The sequence below is a fragment of the Atractosteus spatula genome, chromosome 4, assembly GCF_055471065.1.
Source record: "Atractosteus spatula isolate fAtrSpa1 chromosome 4, fAtrSpa1.hap1, whole genome shotgun sequence".
Classification (NCBI taxonomy): Eukaryota; Metazoa; Chordata; class Actinopteri; order Semionotiformes; family Lepisosteidae; genus Atractosteus; species Atractosteus spatula.
Window position 1 is genome coordinate 71,076,037 of NC_142709.1, and position 26,056 is coordinate 71,102,092.

The 26,056-nt window shown below is 41.5% G+C and overlaps 1 protein-coding gene across 2 annotated transcripts in view; it reads right to left on the reverse strand.

Annotated features, from left to right (window-relative positions):
* LOC148837132 (rho guanine nucleotide exchange factor 26-like) overlaps positions 1 to 25,795 on the reverse strand; it is a 40,578-nt gene extending 14,783 nt beyond the window's left edge. Inside the window, exons 1-11 of one of the 2 annotated variants that reach the window (XM_088912605.1) lie at positions 25,327 to 25,795; positions 23,830 to 25,029; positions 23,409 to 23,445; positions 22,184 to 22,329; positions 17,980 to 18,036; positions 16,992 to 17,152; positions 8,291 to 8,443; positions 7,766 to 7,895; positions 6,555 to 6,629; positions 6,187 to 6,276; positions 2,577 to 2,731 (exon numbers count right to left, since the gene is read on the reverse strand). In XM_088912605.1, coding sequence (XP_088768731.1) covers positions 2,577 to 2,731; positions 6,187 to 6,276; positions 6,555 to 6,629; positions 7,766 to 7,895; positions 8,291 to 8,443; positions 16,992 to 17,152; positions 17,980 to 18,036; positions 22,184 to 22,329; positions 23,409 to 23,445; positions 23,830 to 24,936 — 2,111 coding nt within the window. In that variant the 5' untranslated portion in view covers positions 24,937 to 25,029; positions 25,327 to 25,795. Of the gene's footprint in view, positions 1 to 2,576; positions 2,732 to 6,186; positions 6,277 to 6,554; positions 6,630 to 7,765; positions 7,896 to 8,290; positions 8,444 to 16,991; positions 17,153 to 17,979; positions 18,037 to 22,183; positions 22,330 to 23,408; positions 23,449 to 23,829; positions 25,030 to 25,326 lie in introns of both variants that reach the window. The other variant, XM_088912604.1, reaches the window with a different exon arrangement.
* Between the last annotated feature and the right edge of the window lie 261 nt (positions 25,796 to 26,056).

The following is a 26,056-nucleotide window of genomic DNA, read 5'->3' on the forward strand; positions in this document are numbered from 1 at the left end:
AAAACCATAAAATATTGTGAACTTAAAAACCTCATGGGTATTGGAAAAGTCAAGTTCTGTATTCTTTTCATTATTTCAACAGTGGAAAATTTTAAACAATGTAGCCATGAAAGAAGGTCTATTTAAAACAAAGGGACACGTTCATACACACAAATTCTAAAGCCACAACAATCTGTGGCTGTCTCTGTACGGTCTCCATTTTTAACAGACACACCTTGTACCAGGAATAGAAAAAACTCCAGGCTGTTGCACAATCAAAAAAAAATTATATCACTACAAACACAGGTTATACACATCAGTCTCCCATTCCAGAGTCACAAGCAGAAATACAACTGAAAGTAACTTCAGTTGCACTCCTCTTTAGAATACTTCCACTCTATTATCAAGCCACACAAGCTCATAGTGAACTGGACTGGCATCAGTCCAGGCTTGCGCAAGAGCAGAAAAAGTAGCCGGAGCATTGTAGTTACAGTCCTTGGAACTAGAGGAGAAACTCAATCACTGTCAAGACGCAGAGCTGACTGACCTACAGTGAGGACTGGCAATGGGACTTCTTACAAGGTATGCGAGAGCAAGCAGCATTTCTGAAATACTAGGGCATATCACAGTCCACTAGAGCAACAGGACACGAGAAGACATCTAAGAGGCTGATGTCTTCTTGGGCCTAAGGACAGCACTGTGTTTTGTTGTTTCAGGAATAACCTGTGATAATTTACAGGCCATCATTAACATCACAGCTGGTGACAGAATCACAGTCAAAGGCATATCTAGAACCCACAGACCTAGAGAGTCCTGATTCCACATACTGAAACATGAAGACTGAAACGTACATCTGTTGTCCTCTAGCTCTTTCAGAACAATGTACTGTATAAGCTTCCATTTCCTCCTTCCACTAAAAAATCCACATCCCAGCTAAAAAAAACCCCGAATATAGTAAAATGAAGGCACGTCAAGTTCAAAACTGCATGAGAATGAGGTGCAATCAGAGTTCAAAGTCCCATCACACTCCGTAAAATAAACACGCTCCCCGTGAGAGAGGCACAACGCACTGCGCAGTAAAAATAAGCACTGCAGATCCAGGGCATCTGTGTCCAGTTTAATGAAGAGAGCTTGTTAAAGCAAAACACGCGAGGGACCAAGAACAACAAAAGCAAAGGCAGCTGTTTGTTTTCTAAAAAACCTTCTTATATAACCATTCCATATTGAAGTACCTGCAAGAAAAACAGTGAGTAGTACATCTTAAAATGTTCAAAGTATAGCAAGAGAGGTCCATTTGGATGAAAACAAAAAAAAAATCACTGGTTTCTTGCCAGACAGTACAAATCAATATTATAATTTTGTATCAAATTCAAAAGCACAGCTCAGCAGGTTGGATCGGTAGATGGAAATTGGATTCTGGAAGGAACAGTTTTTACATTCCTTGAAACCCGAGTGATCCAGTAGCAATGGAATCTGTGAAAAAAAAACTACTAGGCCACATAATTTGTAACAAATCATCCTTTTTCATTGTCTGTCAGACAGGCTCCACGCTGCGAGGTGTGCCCTGACCTCTCTTCACACAGTTGGAGCTTTTGCCGACAAAAAGGAAAGATAAGACACACATTTCTGCTCCAGGAAACAGAAATCTACATGTCTTTTTCAGCAACATATCAATAAAGCCAGACCATTCCCTTGAGTATAGACAGTGACATTGAAACAGCAGTATCTTAAATCCCACCCCTAAAAGGGTTCATCACCATTTAAGCCCCAAAAGTAGTCAGCTTCCTTTCTGTAGGCAAAGCCCTCTGACTGAGAGAGATGCCCACTGCCTGCGAGTACTGAGAGGCACGTGGACCCATAACTCACCTCGCCACTAAAACTATTCTCTGACGCTATGCAACTGGTATGTCAAAAATCTGAATTCATAAGCTGCTGTAAACTGACCTATGATTAGTTTTTTTTTTGTTTTATAGAAAAGCCACATGGGAATCCTCTCATAAATACAGCTTTTCTCATCTGTGCATTTGATGATTCAAAGTGAACTTCCATCAGCTATCGTGCAGATGAAAGGCAAGGAATGAAGAGTGCTCTGCATAACTGCACAGCTGCAAGAAACCGATCTTTCCACTGGTGGGGGACATCAGAGAAAGTAACAAATCAGGGATAAAAAAAAGAAAAATATATTTTTTAAATCTAAGAATAACATACCCATGTTGACTTAATATTCTGGCAAGGAGGCACATTGAAAACTTCAACCAGATCATTGTTATGGCATTCAGCTTGAACAGGATAGCGCACAGCATAGCTCTCACACGCTGAACAGCGTTCAAGAGCATTCACCTCCTGCATCTTTACTTTATAAAGTTGTACTCTGTGCAAAATAACACAAGCATCACAACCATTTCATAAAACAGGGGCCAGCCATATTAAAATGATCTTCCTGGAAAAAAAACATCTGTTTTTCCACAATGCTGCCTTGCTGTTCCGGGACATAAACATCGACTTTCTCCGAGGGGTGTGAGACCCAACTGCCAGCCATGGACGTGTCAGAGCAGCCCCTCCACGGCGAGTCCGGAAACACGGCTACATCCACCCACCTTTTCTTCCTCGTCACGATGAGGACGTCGTTGAAGAGGAAGAAGTACACCTGCTGCCGCGAGGTGCGCTTGGAGAAGATCCCGTTCTCCTCCACAAAGGCAGTGAGCTCCCCTCTCTTCACCATCCACCGGGAGGAGGACACCAGGGGGAAGGGCTGAGGGGCGAAGCGGAATTTAGTCACGGAAGACAAACCTTGAAACAAGAGCAGAACAGAAAGTGTCCTCCTTTCTCAACCAACAGCCCTCGCTTGCTTCTGAATGGGGCTGCCAGGTCTTAGTACAGCTTGTGGCACAGTATAAATGAAGCATCAGCCCTTACTCCCACATTAAATATCCTCAATGGAAGGAAACCGTCTTGACACCTAGTGCTTGTCAACCTGTATATGATCCACTACTTTTTGCAGTATTTGCAACCTGCAATGCCTTTCCCCCCCCTCAGTTTTGTGTGCGATGTCTACATTTATTATTTGTTACCAGGACGAACATGTTCCTTTTCCTAGAGTTTATCTGGAAACTACATTGACTTACTGTACAGTTGCTTGAAAATGTCCAATCTCTCCGTGTGGGTAAAGGCTGAAACAAAATTTTGTCTCCGAGATTTGCCTCAGCGGTATAATTACACCTGTACAGATCTGTTCATATATTCACTTGTGAGAGTACAACATGCAACATATCCATATCACTGTAGCATTCCTTTTAGACCAGCTGCTTGTTTGCCAGTGACTGAGCTGCAGCTGTAAAAGGTTCTGAGAAGCGGAGTGTTGCAGAGCCCCTGACAAAGTGTGAGCAGCTGCATTAATGGCAAGTGTTTTTTTTTTTTAAGAGCAGCTCACAACACCAACTTGCTCCGAGTTTCAGACATCTGCCTGGCACAACTGTGCAGAAAGCATTTTTCCCACACTCGCTCAGACACTTGTTGCTGTTTGACAACAAAAAATGTAAGATTATGAAGAAGCAGCACCATGCCAGGGGCAAGGTGAAGTGCTTTTTCACCTATGTTTTGCTTAACGTACACCTTCAGAATGTTTTTGAGTCATGAACGACAAAATTACAAAGCTGTGCCTACACCATTCCATCTACAGTGATCTGAGCAGTCAGAATACTAAAGTTTATCCTACAGTTTCATGAAACATTTTAACAGACATGCAGTACTGTATATCCTGCATCGTGAAACATCTGTAAATGACCTTTGATTAACGCCATCCCTTTTCAAATAACGGATAAGTTTCATTTCCAAAAAAATACATTTAACCTAAAACTACTCCAAGAGGAAATACCTAGGAGCTTATAAAAATAATTTCTGAGCACTAAATTCAGGATCGACCTAAGCACATCCACCTCTGATTTGATTTTCTAAGCATCTGAAGTAAGCAAAAGAGTTCAAATATACTTAGTACACCTTAACGTCATATATTGTCATTGTACCCATTTTGTTTTAGCACATTAAAGGATTAGATTCTCTCTGTAATTTGCAAACACTAAGGAACTGCATTAGCTCCTTTTACTTCTGAGACACTCATACCACAATATTTGCACAGCGCCATTCCCGACAAAGGGCAAAGATCAGTTATTTGGCACAAATAATGTCCTGAATATTATTTGCTTACAAAGTACAGTAATTTAATTTGAAACATCCCAAGTGATCTAACACTAAACTCACACAGGTGGAACATGCAGAGCTTTCTGGCAGTGGACGGGAAACAGAAACCGTTCAGCGCAGTGTTATGTGATATTATCCTGAATCAAGTGTAACTTATTGTTCAGCAGCCTCATCCTCTCAGAAAATACAGCCTCAATTTTTCACATCCCTCCACAGTTCTGTGTGCTCATAAAAAGCAATGAAAATAAAGCAAAAGATTAATCTTGGACTTGAAGAAAACAATTAATAACTCCACATTCCTTCTCCCTACATTGTCGCAAAACAAGAAGGCAGGGAAATGCCCACCGCAAGCCAAGGAACTGAATACAGAGGGACTGATGTTTAACCTCTAGTGGCTGTTCCACACATCAGTGTGCGCTGATTGAATTTCAAGTGATTCTGTCTGATGAAGTCTCTGAACAGCACTGAGCCTTGAAACCTGTGCTCTATGCACTGCCGCTCAGTGGTAGTCCGATTTGCCTTCTGCCAACCTTCCCATTACCTCCTGAAGCCTCGGTTTGCCCTGCACAGTCAAATCCCACTTTGTGGGATAAGCCAGGACAGGACAAAGACATTCCTGTTTCCCTAGTGTGAGAGGGGAACAGTCAATCCTCTTTCCTTCTGTGTGAACCGGCCGCCAGTCTCCAGTGTATCTGAACCACACGCACAGCTGTATTCCCGTATCTGCAGGGACTTCCCAGCGACTCCCATACTGTTGCTATTTGCTATTCCAAACTCCGCACTAAACTAAAACACCACAGCTGGGGACAAATACTGTTGGCACTTCCACATCTAAAAGAAGATGCTATCTGATTTCTGAAAAAAAAGGTTTTGCCAATGAAGTACCCCCATTGAGGTCAATACTGTACATGCCCACGCTCGGAGCGCGTGTTAGACCAGTGTTGAGTGCCCATGAGACAGCCAGGGATCGTATAGATTTCTGTTTGTCTCTCCATGCGTGGGCGTGGGCGTGTAAAAGCGCCTCTCTTGTTCCGGCTGCTTTAATCCACGTAATAAACCTTTTACAGGTGCTCCATGCCCCCTCAAACACTCCTCTACCCGAACACTGATTCTCCTGGCACCTGAGCAGGATTTTCTTCCATGCCTGCAGGCGATGTGGGGGCAAAACCTAATTTTACGAAGGGGTCTGAAACTGACCTCGTTGGACAATATCTACTGTGTTGAAATTAGCACATACAATGTACTGTATGCAATGGAGTCCTTGTACCCAGTTAAATTTGATATAAAGAATATTATATGTATTGGTTTTGCTTGTTTTTTTTATCAGACCACTTCTCAAAATTTAAAATGCTTTTAGATTAAAAAGACTAACAATCCTCAATGTCCATAGTTGTAGCATCCAAATGTTCCAAAATTCATAATTCAGGCAACAGCCAGAAAAGAACCCCAAAAGTTTATTTTTTTGTAAGATATGGGAAGGCATTATATTTTGCATTTTAAGCAGGTCTACTGTACAGAACCTCTTTATAGCTGTAATGGAAGGATAGGGGTGGCACAAATAAGGTTAATGGATCCATTATTGACAAAAAGCTTTTAATTCCCAGTCTGGGTATTAAAAGTAAGAACGTGTTAAAGCTAAGCATGGTGAGGTTAATGCAGAGGATTGTGCAATGAACTCCCACATGCATCAAAATTACAGCTCATTACCATTAAGAGGATCAACTTCAAAAACACACTAATTTCTGAAGCTTTTCCCTCTGGAGCAAAAACTGAAACTGAACTGAGGGTGAAAGGCCTCTTACCGAAATGCAGCACTTGTGGAAAAGATGCTAATTTTTCTTCTCACTTTAAACAGTGTACAAGAATTATGTGGAGGTAAAAAATGAGGCACACAACTTGGCAGAACCGGACAAGAACAGTTTGACACAATAAAAACTCATCAGCAGCAACCAGGCCCTGCTGAATTACATTTTTTCCTTCAGGGGACAAAAATGCAACAAACAAGCCTACCTTGATCTTAAATTCCAGCTGGGAGTTTATTGTGTACATCATTTCTGTCCTCTCCATTCTCCTGGCTCCTTCATTGCATAATCGGACCAGCTAAAACCAGACAGGAAGCAGGATGTTTGTCACCATCTTGCTTTTGTTTAGGATTTATCTGAAAATCCCTCTTTCCTACTTAAACAGCAGCTCAAATTCGGCTCACTATCCACAGAAAAACAATAACAAATGAAGAGGTACCCCAAGAAGGATAACCAAAGCAGACTGATCATGAACATAACTAATATTACCACTATTATTGGACACTGCATTTAAAATGATGTGAACAGGGCCCAACAAAAACCCCAAAAGAAATAAGAGATCCCATTTTCCCTCACCTTGCTCACTGCCAGAAATGCCTTTTTGCAGGATTCGTATTTTGCGGAGTCTTTTGCTGTTTTCTGACAGATAGTCTGCAAGACAAAGCAATCTAATTCAAAGACAGGAACAAAGACAGCAATTCCAGGTTTCTAAACAATTAACATGTCTTTTGCCAGTGAAACCTGGAACATTTTCAAGTTGGTTTCAATTTGTTGTGGCATTTATGGGAACACAAGACATTAAATTAGTTCAAAATACCCACGTTAAGCATGAAGTGTTTTCAGTTTGGAAAGAAACATTTGTAACCAATATCTATAGATCCTATCCCAGCTGTTCCTATCTTAACTGTTTAACATATTTTTTGTCAAATAAGATGTCAGAGCTTCCAAAAATATACAACACTGTAGGATATAAAACAACTGTTGAAAATCTCAGCTGTAACAAGGCCAGAAGAAGACCACAAAAATATTTCTCAACTCAACACTACAACATGTTATTAATTTATTTGACTGATGTCTTTATCCAAAGCAACTTACAGTACATTCATATCCGTTTACACAGCTGGGAATTTTACTGGAGCAATCTGAGTGAAGCACTCTGCTCAAGGGCACAACAGCAGTGCTCCACCTGGGACAGTCTTGCAGTTCTACAATTACACAGTGCAGAGTCCTGGCCATTATTCTGTCTACATTCAACTCTTGGGCTTCGGCAAGCATCTCTTCGGAAGAGGGAAGTTAATGGTGGAGGAGACAGAGAGTGACTCACAGGACTTGCAAGGGTGCTCTCTGCACCAGAGGATTGTGAAGGAAACGAGAGACTGCAACGAAAGCTGGAACGCAAGTACACGTCAGATGTTCATGGAAATCTCGCTCTACTTTGGGCCATGCTGTATAACTAAGAGGCCACGCCAACTTCGGCCACAAGATCTATTATCGCCCCTCCCCTCTCCAGTCAGTCCTGAAAGAAGGTACAAACAGCCCTCACTTGTTTGTATGCTTTCTTATGGTTCCTATGAATTTCCCTTTGGATTTCCCATACATACTGTATATGGGAGCCTTTTCTCTCTGTTTTAGAGCCACAGGGGGAACACTGCTGGGTTTTCCTGACCACCAAAACAGACTCCAAAGCCCCGTCTACAGTGAGGCTGCCTCTTCATTTCTGCAGGTGAAGCCAGACTAGCTGTAGGGAAGTCGGGCCCCAAGACACCATTGAGAGCCGCGGAACTCACATCCATCAGGAGAGGCAGGCGGGTGACTCGCTGCATGGGCAGGATGAGGAAGGAGATCATCGGGAGGTTCCTACAGTCAGGATGACTCTCGATTCGAGAAAGCACTTCCTTAAAGGAGGGGTTTTTAGTCCTGTGTCATAAAGAAAAAGTTCCAAAACAACTGAGCTCACAAGACATATGAATCTTTGATAATGTACAGGTATTAACATCCTAAACAAAATGACATTGGAAAAAATGTATCAACCTACCAACCTATTAACTATACCTTTGATGTTTGATACAATCTTTACTACAGAGCCAATGTAAAAGTGCTTTCCTCTAAATGCACTTATAAGGCTAACACATCTAAGGTTCTACTGTAACTTGCTTGTCCCAGACTATTGACAAAAGAGCATCTGACTGACGTTAATGTCAGACCTGTTATCTTGTCCTCTGCTGCCATTTATTTATTTCAAAATCACATGGACAAATGCTGCTTTCATGCAGTGGCTTAGCAGCCTGCAGAGACAAGGGTGTAGAGCTTACAGAAGCTTCTGCAGAGTCCGTTGCTGGTAAACTTCATTGGAACAGTATGTCACATAGGGGTCAAAGGTCGACATGGCATGTTTTTCAACAATGTCGCTGATGTCATCAATGACAATATTCTGTTGATGCCTGTCCTCCAGCTCTTTAAAGAACCTTCAAAAAGAGCAGGAAATGTCAAACAAATAATTATAGGAAACTCCAGAGATAATACATTAAGTAAAGCAGTCCAGACTCAGCATGGGATCATTTTTTTTTATTCTAAGGCTCAATCTGAAGATAAGGAGAAAATATTGGCTTCTACATGCAAAACTAGATCCTATCAGCATAAATAAAAATGACACTCGCCTGGATAATCACAACCATGTAAGTTAAAGAGAAGGACTTTTCTGGTGACAATTTGTGAAAATGGAAAGGAAGACAAGCAGATTTTTATAAATCTATGATAGAAGGCCAAAGCTTTACTTTTCTACCACTCCCAGGCTGAAAAGTGGGAAATTGGTAAGTCACTTAAAACGTGATTTTCAAGCTTTTCCTGTTGTCTGTGCAGAGAGTCTTTTGCAGTGTATCACTTTTCAACTGTTTTCAATGAAACCATAAACTGTTTCCATTATTAACAACACTGCAGTTCCAGGGTGGTGTCTACCATGACCTCTCACAAGGTGACTGCGACCCTCTTATTCCTGTTTTTAATCTTCAATTTGTGTGTGCGATGTTGAAGGGAATCCTAATGCATTTTGTCAATTTATAATACACTCAGATAGCTGCCACCCCAGCCACAGAATTCCAGTTCAAGTGAGTGGAGGTCAAAGAGTTTAAAGGACAAATCATGCAGGCACTAGGCTTCAGAACCTACTGTATTTTAGAGATGATGAAGTAAAAAGTCATCTTGTGGGGTTTAGGTCTTGTCTTGGAATATCAGAGCTTTAACACATGCATTTGAAAAACATTTTAGATGTTATGAGAGGTTTCAGTGTTTTGAAGAACAAGCACTGACACTGGGAGAAGCAGATTTTGAAGTGTGTTAGATTTAATCTAAATAAACACTTCAAGTCCTACTTACAGGCTAACATACTGTAACTGAGCCTTTAACATCTTGAAAACAGAAAATCTGAAGGAGACCTGATTCAGGTAATCAAAATCCTTGAACACTCAATCCAATGGCCTTCTTCCGAATCAGCAGTGAAACACAAACCAGAGGACAGTAATGGAGGTTGCATGCAAGTGCTGTAAACACTGAGAAGAGGAGGTACTTTCTTACATAACGGGTTTAGGGAGTCTGGAACAAACAACCCAGCCCTGTTACTGCAACCGATACCCCGGCTTCGTTGGAGAAACGGCTGGATGAGATTCTTGGATCAATTAATTACCAGCAGCCAAGCAATACCAGACAGGCTGAATGGCCTCTTCTCATCTGGAACTTTTCTTATGTTTTTAAATGAGAAACACAAAGACGGTCACAAACGAGAAGAGGGTATTTGGTCCATGGAGCTTCGTCTGGATGCCGATTAAAAAAAACAAAACAAGAGACAAGCCTAGGTCTGGTTTATCCCCAACATGAAATGCACACTTTATTAGGTTATGAGGAATGAGATTGTTCAATAGTCAGACATAGAAAACAGTAATCTGAGCAAACACATGAATTAGTCTGAATATCACAGATAGTCCATTATTGGTATTATATTGCACAGTATCTTTGGTACCTGATGAGATGCTGACCCTTAGTTTCTATGGCTGTCTTTGCCTGGGCACGATCCAAATGGAAGCAAGAAGGAAAGAAAAAAAAACAGTGTTTCTGCAGCACATTAAAAGTGTTATGGGAGGACGATCTTCATTGTATTGACACAACTGAAAAGAGGTTCTCATCACATCCAAACAAAGCAATTCGCATTGCTCAAACATGGGACCAACTGGACATCACCCCGTGAAAAAAACAGTCACTTACAAAACACAGAAAAGAGCCTGCTGAAGACAGCAATGGTATGCTGACATTAAATACATGTTCAGCGCGTTCCAGGAACAGATTCCCTCATTTAACGAGAAAAAAGGGTCTAATCAATGAGTGCATCCCTTACGATTGTATTGTTAAGAAGGCAATCCTGCACTGTGTAACCTTGGATTAATATCTACTGTAGGTGGAATTACACAGGAGCCACTGTGCTGTCGCCTGTTTGGGGAGTACTGTTAATTAGCGATACCCTGGAGCACACAGTGTATGTGTTCTTTATCATTATACTACTTAGCAGTGTTATTAGCCTGAAACAAAAAGATATTACTTCCCATGGGTATAGGAAATAACAGCAGCAATCCATCTGTGGATGCAGATCTGGCTAATGGCCATGAGCAGGAAGGGATACAGTAAATGCAGTTTTTAAAAGGCCACTGGAAGCCAGCTGAGAGCACGTGCCATGCAGATCCTTGAAATGCTGTGCTCACATTCTTCCCCAAAGAAAAGAAAAAAAGAGAAGCTCAGCTATGAACCTAAACAATCTTGTTTCGACAGCACAGGAACACTGGCAAGGACGGGGGACTGCGAATCTCTGAATTGCTGAACAGCACAGTGCCACAGCACTCTGAGCAGATGAAGACAACCAGAATAAAACGTAGTAAAGATACAAGACATCAACCATCCTGAGCCACGCTGAAACTTTTTTTATCGCAAAACAACTAAAAAAATGTCATACATGCAGGGATGATTGAGCAAATACAAAATAAAGAGGACTGTACGCAGTGGCTATGAAAATGGAAGAACCCATGCAGTTCAATAGCCCTAAGCTTTGTATGTGATGAAGAATGTTTCTATTTCATCTCACCCTGCAACATTCTGCCTTTGTAGGCTAGGCCACACCCTCTGGTGTGTTAGTCTTAAGCAATGAAGTATGGATGAGAGTAGTAATGATTTATGGAGCAGTTTTAAGTAGTTTGGAGGATGGATACTAATATGCGCATTTCAACTATGGAACATATACTGCACATTGCAAATTAATGACATTAACACAATCATCCTGTGGTCTGGTCTTTCCGTCTACTATCACAATGGTTGGCTCGGATGTGCAAAACCGGCAACATGGCAAACCACCCAAAAAAAGGCACATAAGTAAATCATTATTTTCTTTAAGAATTTACACAGATCACAATTATTAAAGGAACAAAATATTCATATTTTTATCATTTCCCGATTTGTAGAGAATAACTTTCATCTTCCTTTGGAAACTTCAATGAAGTGAAAGGACAGTGAAAGTGTCTGGTACAAAATTGTTATAGCTGCAGAACAAGCTGGGAAACAGCGCAGTGTAATTCCTAAGGTAATGATTAATCAAAAGCTCTGGAGCAGGAGCCTTTCATTATGAAAGCGAAATGAAGCCTCAGCAAAATATCATCAGAGAGACACTGCAACGTAATGGATTTCTCGTACTGTAAGTGTTTTTTTTACTGCATCACTACAGAGCTGACAGAAACCACACCAGACACAGGCGGTTCGCACAGTTTGCACTACTTCCTTCATCTCTTTGGTATTCTGTGGAAATCCTCGAGCCAAAGAATCTCCACGCTAACACACTCACAGACAGGCCGCTCACTTGTAAAGACAACAGCCAAAGGCTGTTCCCTCATGATATGGTGAGAGCTGCTCATATTTGCAATGGTCATTTATATTTAAAACAGTCAAATAAAATGTGCGCATTTATGCTTTGTAATTTTTTAATGAGCATTATAAACTCCTAAAACGTTTCTTGTGAAATAATCAGTCCATCTCAATCTTCTTTCGCAAAGATCACTTATTAATCTGCTCTTTCCATTCATGATCTTTAAAAAGGTGCTGTAGCTGGGCTCTCTCCTGGGCTGCCCTTTCCCTCTCACCATCTGTTTAGTAAAAGGGTGGGGTTCAGCGCACTGTTGACAGAATATTCGCCTTGCCAAGATCCTGTGGACAAAACCTTTGAGAACAAAGTGTTGCTGGAGGAATTAGATCTCTCTCAATTGCTTAATTTCTTTATATGACTTGTAAACCACATTGCACAACTACATTACCTTACCAGAATGCTTTCTTACAGGACTATGACTCAACAATTATCTTTAATTTTGAATAAAACTATTTCAGAAATGTGATACTCTAAGTACGTAAGTAGCTGGACCAGTATGACAGGTTCTTTGTTTCCAAAGAATTCAGTAAAGGTTCTTAAGTGGATAATGTATTTTTGTTCTGTGTTACTGTAAGTCAGCGCTTTTCAAAAGGCTTTCAATCCATCCTCACCTCCTTAGAATGCATCCAAAGACCCATAAGATGACAATTGTTGTTTTATCTTCTTAATGCAAGTCTCGTCACCTTTTTCATCTACCGAAACGTTTCCTTATTTTGTAAACAAGTATAAGTAAGTGGTGACTCCAACATCAGCAAGTTTGTAGTTGAATCTATCTCATTATCCTGTTTGTCTTTTCTGTATTCACTGGTACAATTTAATTGCCTGGGACAGAATAATTGTTTTGTGTCTCAATGGTCTTTTCCAGGTCAGTGCAAAACTCCTTCAATATACATATATTTTAAAAAATGGTATTCTGTTGAAAAAACACTTAAAAGTTATGGTTTCATTTATAGAACCTCCGCTTAAATGGGCAAATAATTCACTTTAACAAGCATGACTTTCAGTATTACAGATTATAACCCTTACAGAAGTTTGCCTTGGGGAAATGTTTAATTATTTACAGAAAATTGACTGCAAGAAGAAATAGTACTTCTTTCCTTAACTCCTCATCCAAGCTACACCAGGTTAATTCCCGAAGGCACAGTTTTTAGATCCATTATACTCTAGAAGAAAGGTAATCAGAATGGATTATGATTAATTCTTTTTTGTTTAGTGAAAACAATTCTTCAAGTCTTAACAAAAGAAAAGCTGATATTTTCTTTCAGACAGAAACTGCCACTTCACCTATGTTAAAGACGACAGTCAGCTCTAAAAGAACAGATTCCTACAAGTCCACACAGGGAAAGAACATTACTTTGGATTTGAGGAGAATCAGTCCTTGAGCTACGGTTGACAGGCATGACATCATTCTGGTATGAGTAGAGCGGACCTTTCAGCAAAAAAAAAATGTTCTGGCAAAGCTTCACTATCTCTCAACCATGAAAAGAATCACCTGTGACAAGACCTCCCCAAATTTAGTAACAGCTGAGCAAGGATGCAAAACCTCCTGCCCTCACTGTACCCCCCATCTTAAAGACAACAGTCCAAAAAACACAATCATGTGCACTGTTGCATTGTGCACTGACAGACATTTAAAGCTTAAAACAAATCTAACATTTTAAATGCATGTAAAAGTTCAGTCCATCTGTGTTCGGAATTAGTTGCATTCACCAAACGAAAATACACAGAAATACTATATTCTAAACAAAGAACTGCTGCCAGGATGTTATGCTGATCTGGCGCTACACCTACTATAAGTCAACAAAGTACTCCAACACAGCTCTAGCGCTTCAACGGATTTCTTGTTCAAGGATCCCATACAACACTGCATGACACAAATATACCATCGTTTCAAAAACCCTTTTGCACTGTGAGAAAAAAAAACACACATGCCATTCCTGCACAGAAGATGCTTTAATCAATCGCTGTAACCAACTGGCAGTCTTCATTTCTCATACATCATTACTGCCTCAGAAATAAAACTCATTCGGAAAACAAGGTTAGACAAGGTTCTCAGACCTTTCTCAATGGGTTCTAAATGCTATCAGCACCAGTACTCATCTGCAGCATTTTTAATGCCTTTCAGGATAAATCCACAATACTACATCAATTACCACAACACTGTGGCTAATATTATTTTGCAAAGTTGGGACAGATCAGAGGACAGGATCACTCTCTTCATTTCCACGTTACCCCCAAACAAAACAATCAGAAAAAACATCCTTTAACAATCCCCAACACAATGACTACCACCCCGGCGTCTCCAATCGAACCTCTAACACGTCAGACTCACTGGAGATAACCAAGCAAGTTCATCCTCGAAAGGACAATCTGTTCTGGCAAGACAAGGCCCGTGATATTAAACTCTGACAATAAATGGGTCTGAACACACGAGAAACAATGAAACCTTCTCTTTTGGGGAGGAAGTACAGTGGTGTGGTTGTTCTTGCTGGCCGTCTTTTGATTCTGTATAGAGCAGCAGTGAGTTCTTCATAGTGACTAACAAAGACTCCATACAGTAGGAGGAACACAGTGCGTTCGAAAAGGCGGGGGATTCAGCGGACGTCTTCCCTTTCCATTGACAGCAGCTAAGCCAAGACGAGCTGCGAATGCCTGGCTGGAATGTTGCTGGCTGTTACCACAGTGGAACAATGAGGGGTTTGTAAGGACCCCTGTATGTGACCTGTGCTGCTTCTGGGCTGGCCTGTGGTTTTAACAGGAGGTTCCTTCCTCGACCCCAAAATACAGCATGAGTTCGCCCGCATTCTAACCGAGAGCACGGAGGGACAATCATCTGGTTTCATTCTCCCGGCACGTCCACTGCGCCAAGTAGCTCCAGAAAACAAATTATTATTATTGAGCAACTTCGTTTTCTGTCAGATGGAAGTAGACAAAAGTACAGCGAATAACTGGAAAGATCTACCTAGGACAAGACTTGTTTCACGATAAAAAAATTACACTCGTCATTTTTTCCATGTTTGATACTGGTAGCGTTTCATTCACATGCCTAATTTCTGTACTGATGAAAGCACTGAGCGCTATATAGTATACAGAACTAAGCCCTGGAGAGGAATGTGGGATGTGTTTTTATGCTTTAAGAGAATCATGCATAAATGTACACAGAGTCCCCATATTTTACATAAATAATGTATATGGGGTTAAATGGCAAAGTATACAAGGAAAATGTGTAGTATGAGTATTCATTTATTTAGATAGAAATGCAAGCATGTTTTAGCTTACAATGCACACTTCACTACAGCAAACTGAATTCTTAAGTTATTTAATCAGTTCATTATTAACCAGCACAATTAGAGCAGAGGCCCATACTGCTGTTACTTTGAACTGCTGTCCTGGGTAAAGCCCACAGTGCCATAGCCATGGAGATGGATGACAGCCCTGTATACACAGCCATTGTGTCTTCTGTGTTCGCTTCATTGCCAGTTTTAATATGGGCTGCATCTGACATTCGAAACACATGGGAATTAAAAAAAAAAAAAAACTTTACAGACTCAAAGATGATGCTCCCATTTGCCACAGCAGTCGATTTCAAAAGGCTTCCAGCAAAGATACAGTGTGTACCCACCAAAACAAAACGAACGGTCTGACTCAGGCCATGGCCACGCACAGACACTGTGTGCCAATCTTTATAAATCACATTATGAACAGAAAGGATTTAGCACAGAGCTGTAAACTAGTCACCCTCTATCTAATCATAATGGGCTGACTGTTGCTTAATTTCAGTAAACTTCCTTATGGATTTCAGACAGATTTAACTTGCTCAGTTTAAGTAAAAAAGGGCAGTCACCCTTCAATGAACTATTAAATGTAAATGAATAAAAATGTGAAACATTCACTTTGGAACAGAAATAAAATCAAGAGAGGATCTGAGATTGATGTGCATGTTTATCTGTAAAGCTTTTCTCCATTTACTGTACCTCTTTCTATGCTGAAATAAAATTCTTCCCAAGAACTCGGAGAACTCCGGGTTATAGCCCTTTAGCCAAAGTAATTAGGTGTTCTGTAGGAATTCATGGGATTTTCGTTCAGATTTACCAGATGTGAAAACTAAAACTGAAACTCCCTCCCCCCCAATCTCCACTGCTGCTAAAACTTTTGCGGTTGAGAAGCTTTTCTTTCCTGAGGAACATTCTCTCCTGTGCAGCTGATACAAACCCTACACCTCAGTCTGCGTTACATCTGTCATCACTGTTTTTGTGCTGCCGTGATTCTGCCTCACCCGGATAAGACCCAGCACTGCCAGACTGCACAACGAATCACTTGCAACCAGGACAGTGAACGAGGAATAATATACTGTACTGTCAGGCTAGCACCGTGTATAATATTGAAAAGCCCCTATGAGCTACATGTTTCCCTTATCTTAACGCTTTTTTATTTCCTGTTTTTTGGGAATGATTTGTCCCGCTTTAGTGTGTTGTTAGTAACATTTCAGTTGTGTTTCAGATAAGAAACATCTCAGAAAAGACTGTGGAAAATGAGAGCTTAATACCTTTCATACCAGGAGGAGGACCGAAATAACAGCACTCTCACATTGGCTATTGTGCCTCGGCTCATTTCATTTTTATCATCGCCGTTTTACGCTTCTTAATTTATCAAACCCTACAAAAAACAGGTGTGGTTGGCTTTGTTCTTTTGTTTTATTACTGTTGCTCTCTATAAAATAAATTCTGTATTTACTGAAAGTGTAAATTGAGTGAGTTCCAGTGAATATTCTGTGTTCAGAGACACCTATTTTTTCATGCAAATCCTCCACAAGGGGCAAGCCACAACTACATCACTTAATCAACCTGAGGGCAAAAACACAACTATAAAAAACAACCCATTTAATCATTATCAATAACTGTGTAGTAGGTAGCATGTCTTTCAAGAAATTGTACGGATGTCAACATTAAAGCTTGGCAGAGTGAAGTCTGAGATGAGACAAAAAACTAAATTCAAACATCGATTGTTTTTTATATACTTTTTTTCAGATATTCCCAAAGGAAAAGAAAAAAGAACAAACTTACTTTTTGCTAGCCTCACAGACATCACTGATGTTGGAAAAGAGGTGATGGTTTTCAGTCTTAGTCATTGTCTCGCTTAGTTCGCTGGAGTTCTTAAACATCCTAATCAAAATTTCCAGACTGTGCAGATAAGAGTGCTCAGACGAAATTACTTCAAAAATAGCCTGAAATGGACACACAACAAGTTTTTAAGGAGCAAGTTAGCGTTACTTCTACTAAATACATATAAATAATGAAAAACGTCAACATATCAGCTGTGGAGCCTTCCTCACTGTTTATCTGTTAATAAATTACTGGACAGTATCTTTATTTTAAGGCCTTTTTTCTTGATGATAGAGCTGAAATAGGTACAATAAATCTAAAATATTACTTAATAAATATATAATAGATATGTAACAGAAAAGGTTTTACTATTTCTCATTTTGCTTGTTGAATTCCACACTCATATAGCTGCCATTTATCAGCTCGGGATATATCCGTGGCAAAGAATGGATTCTTATTAAACGCACATATACCCCTATGACAAACTTCATGCACAGGCCTCAGTGCACTAAGTCTTATGCACAGATTAGCCCTCAACATTTAGAAGATTTGTTTGTGTGTGTATGTGTGGCACTGCGCTCACTTCCACTGGCTCTGTGTCAGTTCAGAAAGTTAGTAATCTGAATTGACCAGATAAGACAAGCATGCGTGGGCCTGGCTCAGGCCAGGATATGTCAAGCACAACGTGCATCAGAGAGAAAAAAAGCTATTAAGGCCAGTTTCCTCACACGTAAACAAACCAGCATGTCTCCAATGAGAGAAGGCCAGTGACAGGAGGAGTTGAGATTGGGCTGGAATTCATCTTTTTCTGTGCTTTCCTCTCCTCTCTCAAAGTGTCCAGCTAGGATGTTGTGAGAGATGGATCATTCACTATAGGAAGGAAGAAAACTTATCCTGGATCCAGTTGACTTTTCAATGGAGAAATAAATGAGAACTAAAGATCTTCTACCTCTTGTCTCTTCTTTTCTTCCTGGCTTGTTCTGTCTAATATTCCGCTCTTCTTCACCTGGAAAAAGCAACATCCCATTTACATTCAAGCTAACCACTGGGATTCAACAGACAACAGATAGAAATATTCCATTTCCCACTGCACTGCGATTTAAATTATTTGTCACTAGGCTTTGTTCCTAAGCAATTAAAGCCTGATGACACACGGTAACAATTCAGGAATTCTGTCCTTCACAGCACTTTATTTTTCTCCATGACCTTTAACCTTTCTCCTAATACATGTTGCGACTCATCGGTGATCACAACACCTCAAACCGAGTTACTGTATGCCTTTTAACATAAAATATCCATCCAAAAAATGCCAGAACATGGATATCTGAGATAGACAGAAACCCAGACAAAATCCACCAAGCAGCTGTGGAGTAGCGGTTAGGCCTTAGGATTTAAAACTAAAACAGGAGGCTAAGAATGCAGGTGTTGTATCCTTCACCGAGACACTTCACTCAAAGTGCCTGAGTAAAATGCCTAGATTTCTAAAAGCTGTTTCACATAAAAGTGTCACCCAAATAAATGAAGGTGCCCTACAGAATAGATCAGATGCAGAGTTATAGTCCCTAATCCTATGAAGGTGTAGAACCAATATTTTCACTATCATGTTTCAAGTACTGAATTTTTGAGATTCATCACGTTTCATTCTGCAAGACCAGAAATGTGAAATCCTTTTGCTGGTATATTTTCAGTTATCCTTGAATTATTCTTATTAGATTTAGGAGAAAAAAAAAACAGGACAGCGCAAAGAATGAAAAGACCAAGCTTTAAAACGAGTACAGTAAACTCCCAAGAGAGAGTCAATCAGCTTTCAAAAGTCATCATAGTAGCAGGTTATCATAAAACCTTAATTTTGCAGACTGGAACTCTGCAAACATTCTAATAAAATCAGAACTAGCAGAAACAAACAGGTTCGTACTATAAATGTAAATATCTGTGTTTCAGCCTACCGTGCATACTTCACCTGTCTGTCCAAAAACACACAATAGGCCCCAGGCACAGATTAATTAACCAGTACATTTTTTTTCTGCAGCCTGAATCTGATAAATGTCAGAGAGCATATAATTGTGGTTGGTGTTTCTTTTTTTTTCAGGTTCGTGGAATTGCAGAACACACCCTGTGTGCTGTTTGGCCTTAGCGCGCTTAAGTGCCCTCATCAAACACTGGCTGTGCCTCCCGAGTCAGCGTGCCGTGAACACAAAGGTGACCGATCAGGCCAATGTGAGATCAGTGAACTCTCCTGAGGCTGGGCAGGCTGAGCAGGAGTGGTCTCGGGAGAGATCTAGTCACGCACTGTGTATTCTGGTCAGGGTGTGCACTCTTCGATACTTCGACCTTGCTTCCTCATTTAGACGTCGCTGGGTTTCAAAGCACTAGCTTCCTGCCCAGGTATTCTTCTTCCACCTGGTTCAGCCCAGAGCTGTAGTCTCCCGCAAGGTGATCTTGATATTACTTTTCTTCATGTCTGCGTTTACCATGTCACCGAAATGCTTCTACTATTCTCCTCTGGTGCTTTCTTTAGGAGCCCGGGTGACTTAACCAACCCAGCGATATTGGGGGATTATCATAGTTTCAATACATCTGGGTACGTCTGTCCTCATGCTTGACCCAGACTCTTTTACGTCGTTTGTTGCTTGTAAAATAGGAAGCCCAGAACTATCAGTGTGGCTTCCAGATTTGCTCTTCAAACACCTGCTTCCTCAGGCAGACAAATTCTGAATCAATGGAGCTGGGAGGTGTGCATTCGGAGCACCAGACATTCATTAGAGCAACACAAGAGGGGTGAGAGAGATTATTCCATGCTCTGCCTTTCACACTTAAAGCTTTGCAAGAAGTGAGTAGGAGACACGCAGTTCTGTAAGTAGTGAGGTTTCTTGGAATGACAATCGCATGCAGCTCCAGGCACAGTACACAGTACTAGTAACATACCAGAGATTCTCTGTGACCCAGTACACCACCACACTACATACAGAACAGGAACTCCAAATGAGGTTTCTTGTAATCACACTTTGTTCTTGGAAGGACACCAGAATTCAGGATCCTACAACTGCTGGTAAAGATTCCAGGAATTATCCTCTTATTTACGATTACATCATTAACACACAAATGAAACTGAAGTAATTAAAACCATATACTCGAGACAACTAGATATACAAAACATGCAACGTTTCCATGATACAAGTGTGTGTTTTTAAATTTCCTCTTATCTCTCTCCCTGAACCTCAACCACTCTGAAATACAACCTTGAAATTGATGGAGTTTCATTTATAGGATATTGGTATGGATACTGCAACAAATTTAGACGTGTACTGCAAATGGTCTTAGCCCTGCAACTAAATTATATATATATAATTCTTTATACAGAATATTTCAAATCTAGTTGATATTTTTAGATATCCCAGGTTTGGCAAGTCAAATGATTTATCAGATAAAATAATATTCACCCTTTGAAGGAAGTATGTTATGTTAAACTTGCATTGCAAAATCTATTCCACTATTTCTTTATACAAGAAAAGCAAGATCATTACCAGGTAATGCAGGCATGTAACAATCGAAAAATCATTTCCATAAATCTCTATCAAATGTCTGGAGCCCATATGATCAGTTGAGATCTGTGCTGAACTGAATGGAGCTTTTCTAAACCCCTGGCATGCAAAGTACTTCAAAAATCCAACATGTTGTTTTTCAATGGCTCTCGTTTCCCTGGAAACAGAAACTGGGTCCGTCTTTCCAAGCTGTGACGCTCAAACAAACAAAACAAAAAAAGACTTCCGTGAATGTGTTTTTTAAAACACACCACAACTGTCGTTAGTGCCATACAATCAATCAAGCTGTACCTTCAAAGACATTATTACTGTTCCTTTATTTTAAAATAACAAACAACAAACCCATAAATCTCAAAAGAGCCAAATTTAAGCATAGACAACACCATTCTTTTTTGTTTCTAATGTAATATTAGAAACAAACAATCGTAATATTTAGTTTGTAATATTAAGGTTTCATTTATCTAACATAACACAGTTGTTGCATAATGTAAATCTGGTATTTTATCCTAATGCTTTGACTGCCTCTGCAGTTAATGATATATTCAGTGATTACGAAATGCACTGTAGCAGTAGCAGCTACTGTAGGATCTGTCTAAGTGAGTAGCCTTGAAATACCATTGACTGCTTTACTTCTCCAAACGGGCTGCTTGTAAGCCAGCAAATGCACAGAAGAGGACCATCTAACATAATTAATTTGTCCGTCTTGAGAACAATCCACAACTATTCATACATTCATGCGCCTGCTTAAACTTGGCAAAAACAGGAACTGGAAGGACGACACAACACGCTCAACTAAAACTGGAAATCCTATGAAATTCCATTCTGTCAGCATTCACTACCCCTGAATGTTGAATTGTTCCGACAATAAAATAATTGTTTCATTCATGGAAGTGCCCCTTGCTGAATGCTTTGTTTGTATTTGTGCTGTTGTTTGTTTTTCACTGGAAAGGAAACCACATTTTGGCAGGAGAGTTACAAATCTAAGAGCATCACGTCTTTGGAAAATCACTGCAGTCTGTGTATCTGCTTATAGTGAGCCAATGGAATGGAATTTCTAATTACAGCATAATGCAGAATCAATCTGATCCTTAAATAAATACTGTTACTGTGCATTCCTATATTTAAAATGAAACGTCAATATCGAGTATTGTAATTATAATAATATATGTGACAACCAGTGAAAAATAAAAACGAAAACAATATCTGTCTGTCCAGCCCTGCAGTGCATGTTGTGCAAGGCTGGATGCAGGTACTAACACTGATACAGTATTTATCATTTACCATTTGGGAAACAAGATAATTCCTCCATGTTTGGCAAAACTGCTCTGCTAAGTACTCAGAGTCACTCCTAATCCCGACATCCTACTGTATGTGCATTTTTAGTAATAGTAGTATTCATAGCAGCGGCGACAGAAACACAGAACAAATAGGGAATCTATTGTGCCAGACTGCACCTGTTTTATTCAGAAGCTATCAAAAGAGATGGTTCAAGAAATGGCACCACAGCAGCACTGGAAAACATGAATGGCTTTCTGCATTCTTCATCATTGCTGCATGTGCACTGTGTTGCTGATGACCACAAGACACAAGCATTTGAACAGGGATGCTTACCACTGTGAGCTGGCTCCACATGGATCGTAACGGTTTATACTGCACAACAATCCTGTCATCTGACTTCTGCTCCTTAGGCTCTGCATCCTCATCAGAATCATTGTGCAAAGCCTTCTCCTTGTAGTTCTGATACAGAACCTCTTCCTCTGAAACACACAGCAGTATGCACATATGACCAATTTAGTAACGTTTAGACTTCCAAAATCTATTTATGACCAATACAAATCAAGACTAACACGAGGTTTGATTTATTTGAATTAGAAAAGTTCAAAAACTTGGATGTGTGAGAAGGGAATTATGCCCTTTTTACCAGGTCTCGTCTATTTTTTTCATTATTTGTTAAACCTATCTTGAAATATTGCTTGAGGGAATTAAGATCTTAAAAGACTACATATTCTACAAACTACTGATGTTACATATCATATATAATATACAGCTCATAACTCTCTGCCTGAGGGATTTTGTAATTTGCAACAAATACTATGGGAGGAATTTCAGTAAATATGAAAGCACATAGTTTTGATAGGAAAAGTAAGTAAAACACTCCCACAACAGCACAAGCACTGCAAGTTCCAAATTCCACCAGTTTTGTACAAGCCCATATCCATTCGGAAATAAACACAGAACTTTTCTAGTTAAACATGGATCTGACATTAGCTACACTTTACCACTATGAACTAGAAACATACACACCTGTCGGTACTCATCTCCAAGAGATGAGGTCACATTTGCAGGGCTGTGTAGCCACATTCAGGTGAAAACAGTATCAGGTAACCCCTTCCTGATACTGTTTTCGCCTGATACTGTTTCACCATAGGATGTATGTGAAAGGCTTAAAACATTTGTCAGGCACTTCACACAGAAACTCCAATTTGCATACAGAGGTCACTAACAAAAAAACACCCTCTGGGATACATTACAAAAGGTGTCTAAAATGACCTTAACTTTGTGGTTTATTTCCTAGAATGCTCTACTGCTTTTTTTTAAACAAAATGATTAACCCAGTTGCAGCACAATAGGAGGTATTGTAAGGAGGAGATAAATGAGATGTTCTCAAGATTGTGCTTCAGGTCATGGCAGGGATGAAGACAGCGCAAAGACAGCGTGAAACTGGAAACTAGCAGACACTAACAAAGCCCCAGATCTCCCTGCTTAGGAGTGAGCACCTGAGCTCAGGAACTTACAATCACCCATGCCAGTGAAAAGATCACATTGCTCTGCTTACCTTCACTGTCGAAAGTTCCCTGTGCTGGCAGCCCCTTCTTCTTTTGGGAACATGGAAAAAGATCAATAGGATGGGTTTATTCCTACTGATGGGTCGTGGATTTCAGTATAACTTTTCATTTTATCTTTAGGTTTACACTGGTTCATTAGGCTTACTGCATAAACGCCATTTTGTCAGTTAGCTGAACAGACCAATTTTCCTACTATCATTTGGTCACAGAAGTGTACTCGAACTTTAAATCAACTACCAGTGCCAGTTTGCACCCAGCTCCAAAGGAAATTTAAACCTCATATGTAAAATCATATGTACAACGAATGCTAATAAGGATAAATATGCTTCTCTTCATTTTCTTAAAGACGACGTGGTCTAAAACAGCCCTCTGACACCACTCGGGATTCCATGAACAATACGGTGGACCTACTTTTCCCTTTCCCAGCGTGGAGAATCTCTCCTTGTCTTCCTCCACGGCTCTCAGATTGGGCTGCGACAGGTGGTTGGCCCTCATCGGACTGGCGGGGGCCCCGGCGTCAACGTCGATGCCGCTGACCACCGCCCGCCTGTAGGAGGTGGACCTCAGCCCCCGCCTGAGGGTGCCGGGGCTCTCGAGGTCTGGGTCTGTCCCCCCGTCCGGGTCTCCCACGCCGAAGAGGGCCCCGGAGCCCATCTCCACCAGGCTGAGGGCCCGCAGCGCCCGCTTGGTGGGCTCCAGCAGGCTGTGGCTCTTGGCCAGCTTGACCTCCGACGCCAGCCCCTTGGGGATAAGCTGCTGCGTCCCCATCTTGAGAGCCGCGGGGCTGTGGGTGCTCAGGACTACGGCGGGAGACGTGGGAGAGTCGGGGCTCTGGGCAGCACCGGAGGACGGCCTGTGGAGCACCAGCCTCTCCCCGGGAGGAGACACGGGGGAGCGGTCCCCCTCTTTCTCAGGAGACCCGGGCGGGTAGCAAGACGGGGCTGCGAGGCTGGCGCTGGCGCTGGGCGCGGCGGCGTCTTCCCTGACCGGCGAGGGGCCCGGGCTTGAACTGAAGACGATCTGGTCCCTCTGTGACGTAAGCGTCACGGGGCTGGACAGCCGCTTCTGGGGTGCCTTTGTTTTCTGGCAGGAGGGGCTCTTCTCCTGACAGCCGGGCCGGGCCCCCCCGCTCTCGGCGGCACCCGCAGCCCCAGGGGCCTGGCTCCCCACCCGCCTGTCCACCTCCGGCTTGCGTTTGGGCAGCGCAAGCTTGCCATTGGACAGGTGGCCGATGCTGATGCTCCTGACCACTCGCGCCTTGCGGGTGGGTCTGTTCAACACGTGTTTCAAGACCACCGCGCCTCCTGGAGACGGGATGTTTTCTGCCGGCTGCGTCAGGGTAAAGGAACACGGGTCCTCCACTGGGAAATCCGTCATCAGAACCCCGTCGATCTGGTAGCTCAGAGGCCTGGGCTTGGCTTTGCCGTGGTCCCTTGAACCATTCTGGTTTGCAGATCTCCTCTTCCACAGAGGGGCGATATTATTATTGGATAAGTCCACCTCGTTCCCCGCTTCCATGGCGCGTTATTCCCGGGAGAGGACAGTGAGTCTCAGGGAATCACATAAGGAAATGCGCTCACATTACAATTCCTCCGATACGTGCTGCAGCGCCTTGCAGAAATTATAAAAAAAAATGATTAAACACTACTTGCGCCGCCCTTTCTGTTTCATCACTGATCTTTGCAGAACTTCACACCGGATCGTGCACTAAGGCTAGAAAAAAAAATACATAAGGCTAGAAAGATCAAAGTGCTGATCAAATTTGACGTTTGACGCGCGACGGGTAGCAAAAGGAAACGAGATAACTTAAGTTCCAATTATTTTCTAGAACTGCGAAAGCAGTTCCTTAGCGGAGAAGAGGTTAATCATTAAAAAGACAAGAAAAGCAGCTACATGTACAGTACTTACCTTGCTGTTTGTTTTGCTGCGCAATCGCGTCATATTGTTCACAGCTCTGTCCCGAACTACTGAACGCGTCCAATCCCACTGTCCGATCTTTGCATGATCCAGACCTTGTCTGATTTAGCTTTGCAAATCCTGGATGCGGTGCGCGATTTCACAAATACCGGGTGACGAGCCCCTTTCTGCTAGATTCACCGGCTTTGCTCCTCGCTCCCTCTTGAACCCTACGCACTACTCGGAGAGCAATGAGAAAATGAGACCGCAAGAAACCGAGGAGGAGGAGACGCGGTCCCTAGAAGCGGTAGCCAACCAAGTTCAAGCACCGCAGTGTACAGTACACGGAGACCAGCTAACTCAACGACCTAAAGTGCAATTAAACAGCCTACACCAGAACTAACCAGACGTTAACAGATAACGTCTACGTCCAGAGTTATTGCCCAGCGTCACGCCAGCGAAGTCTAAAGCACAGTGGAACAAAACTTTTTCCAAGCTTTTCCAAGCGCCTGCGTCTCAGAACAAGTTCTAAGCATCAAGCGCCACCTAACGGACGTATCAGACATTACACAGAAAGTACTGTAAACCTGCAGACTCTTTTAGTCTCCTGACTATTAAATTCACAAATCAGAAGACAAATTCACAAAACAGAAGCGGTTTTCTTCGGGAGGGTTTATAAGGAAAAAAGGCAATCGTTTCTGGGAACTTATACGCCATGGTATAAAGAGGTTTAATTGTTCCA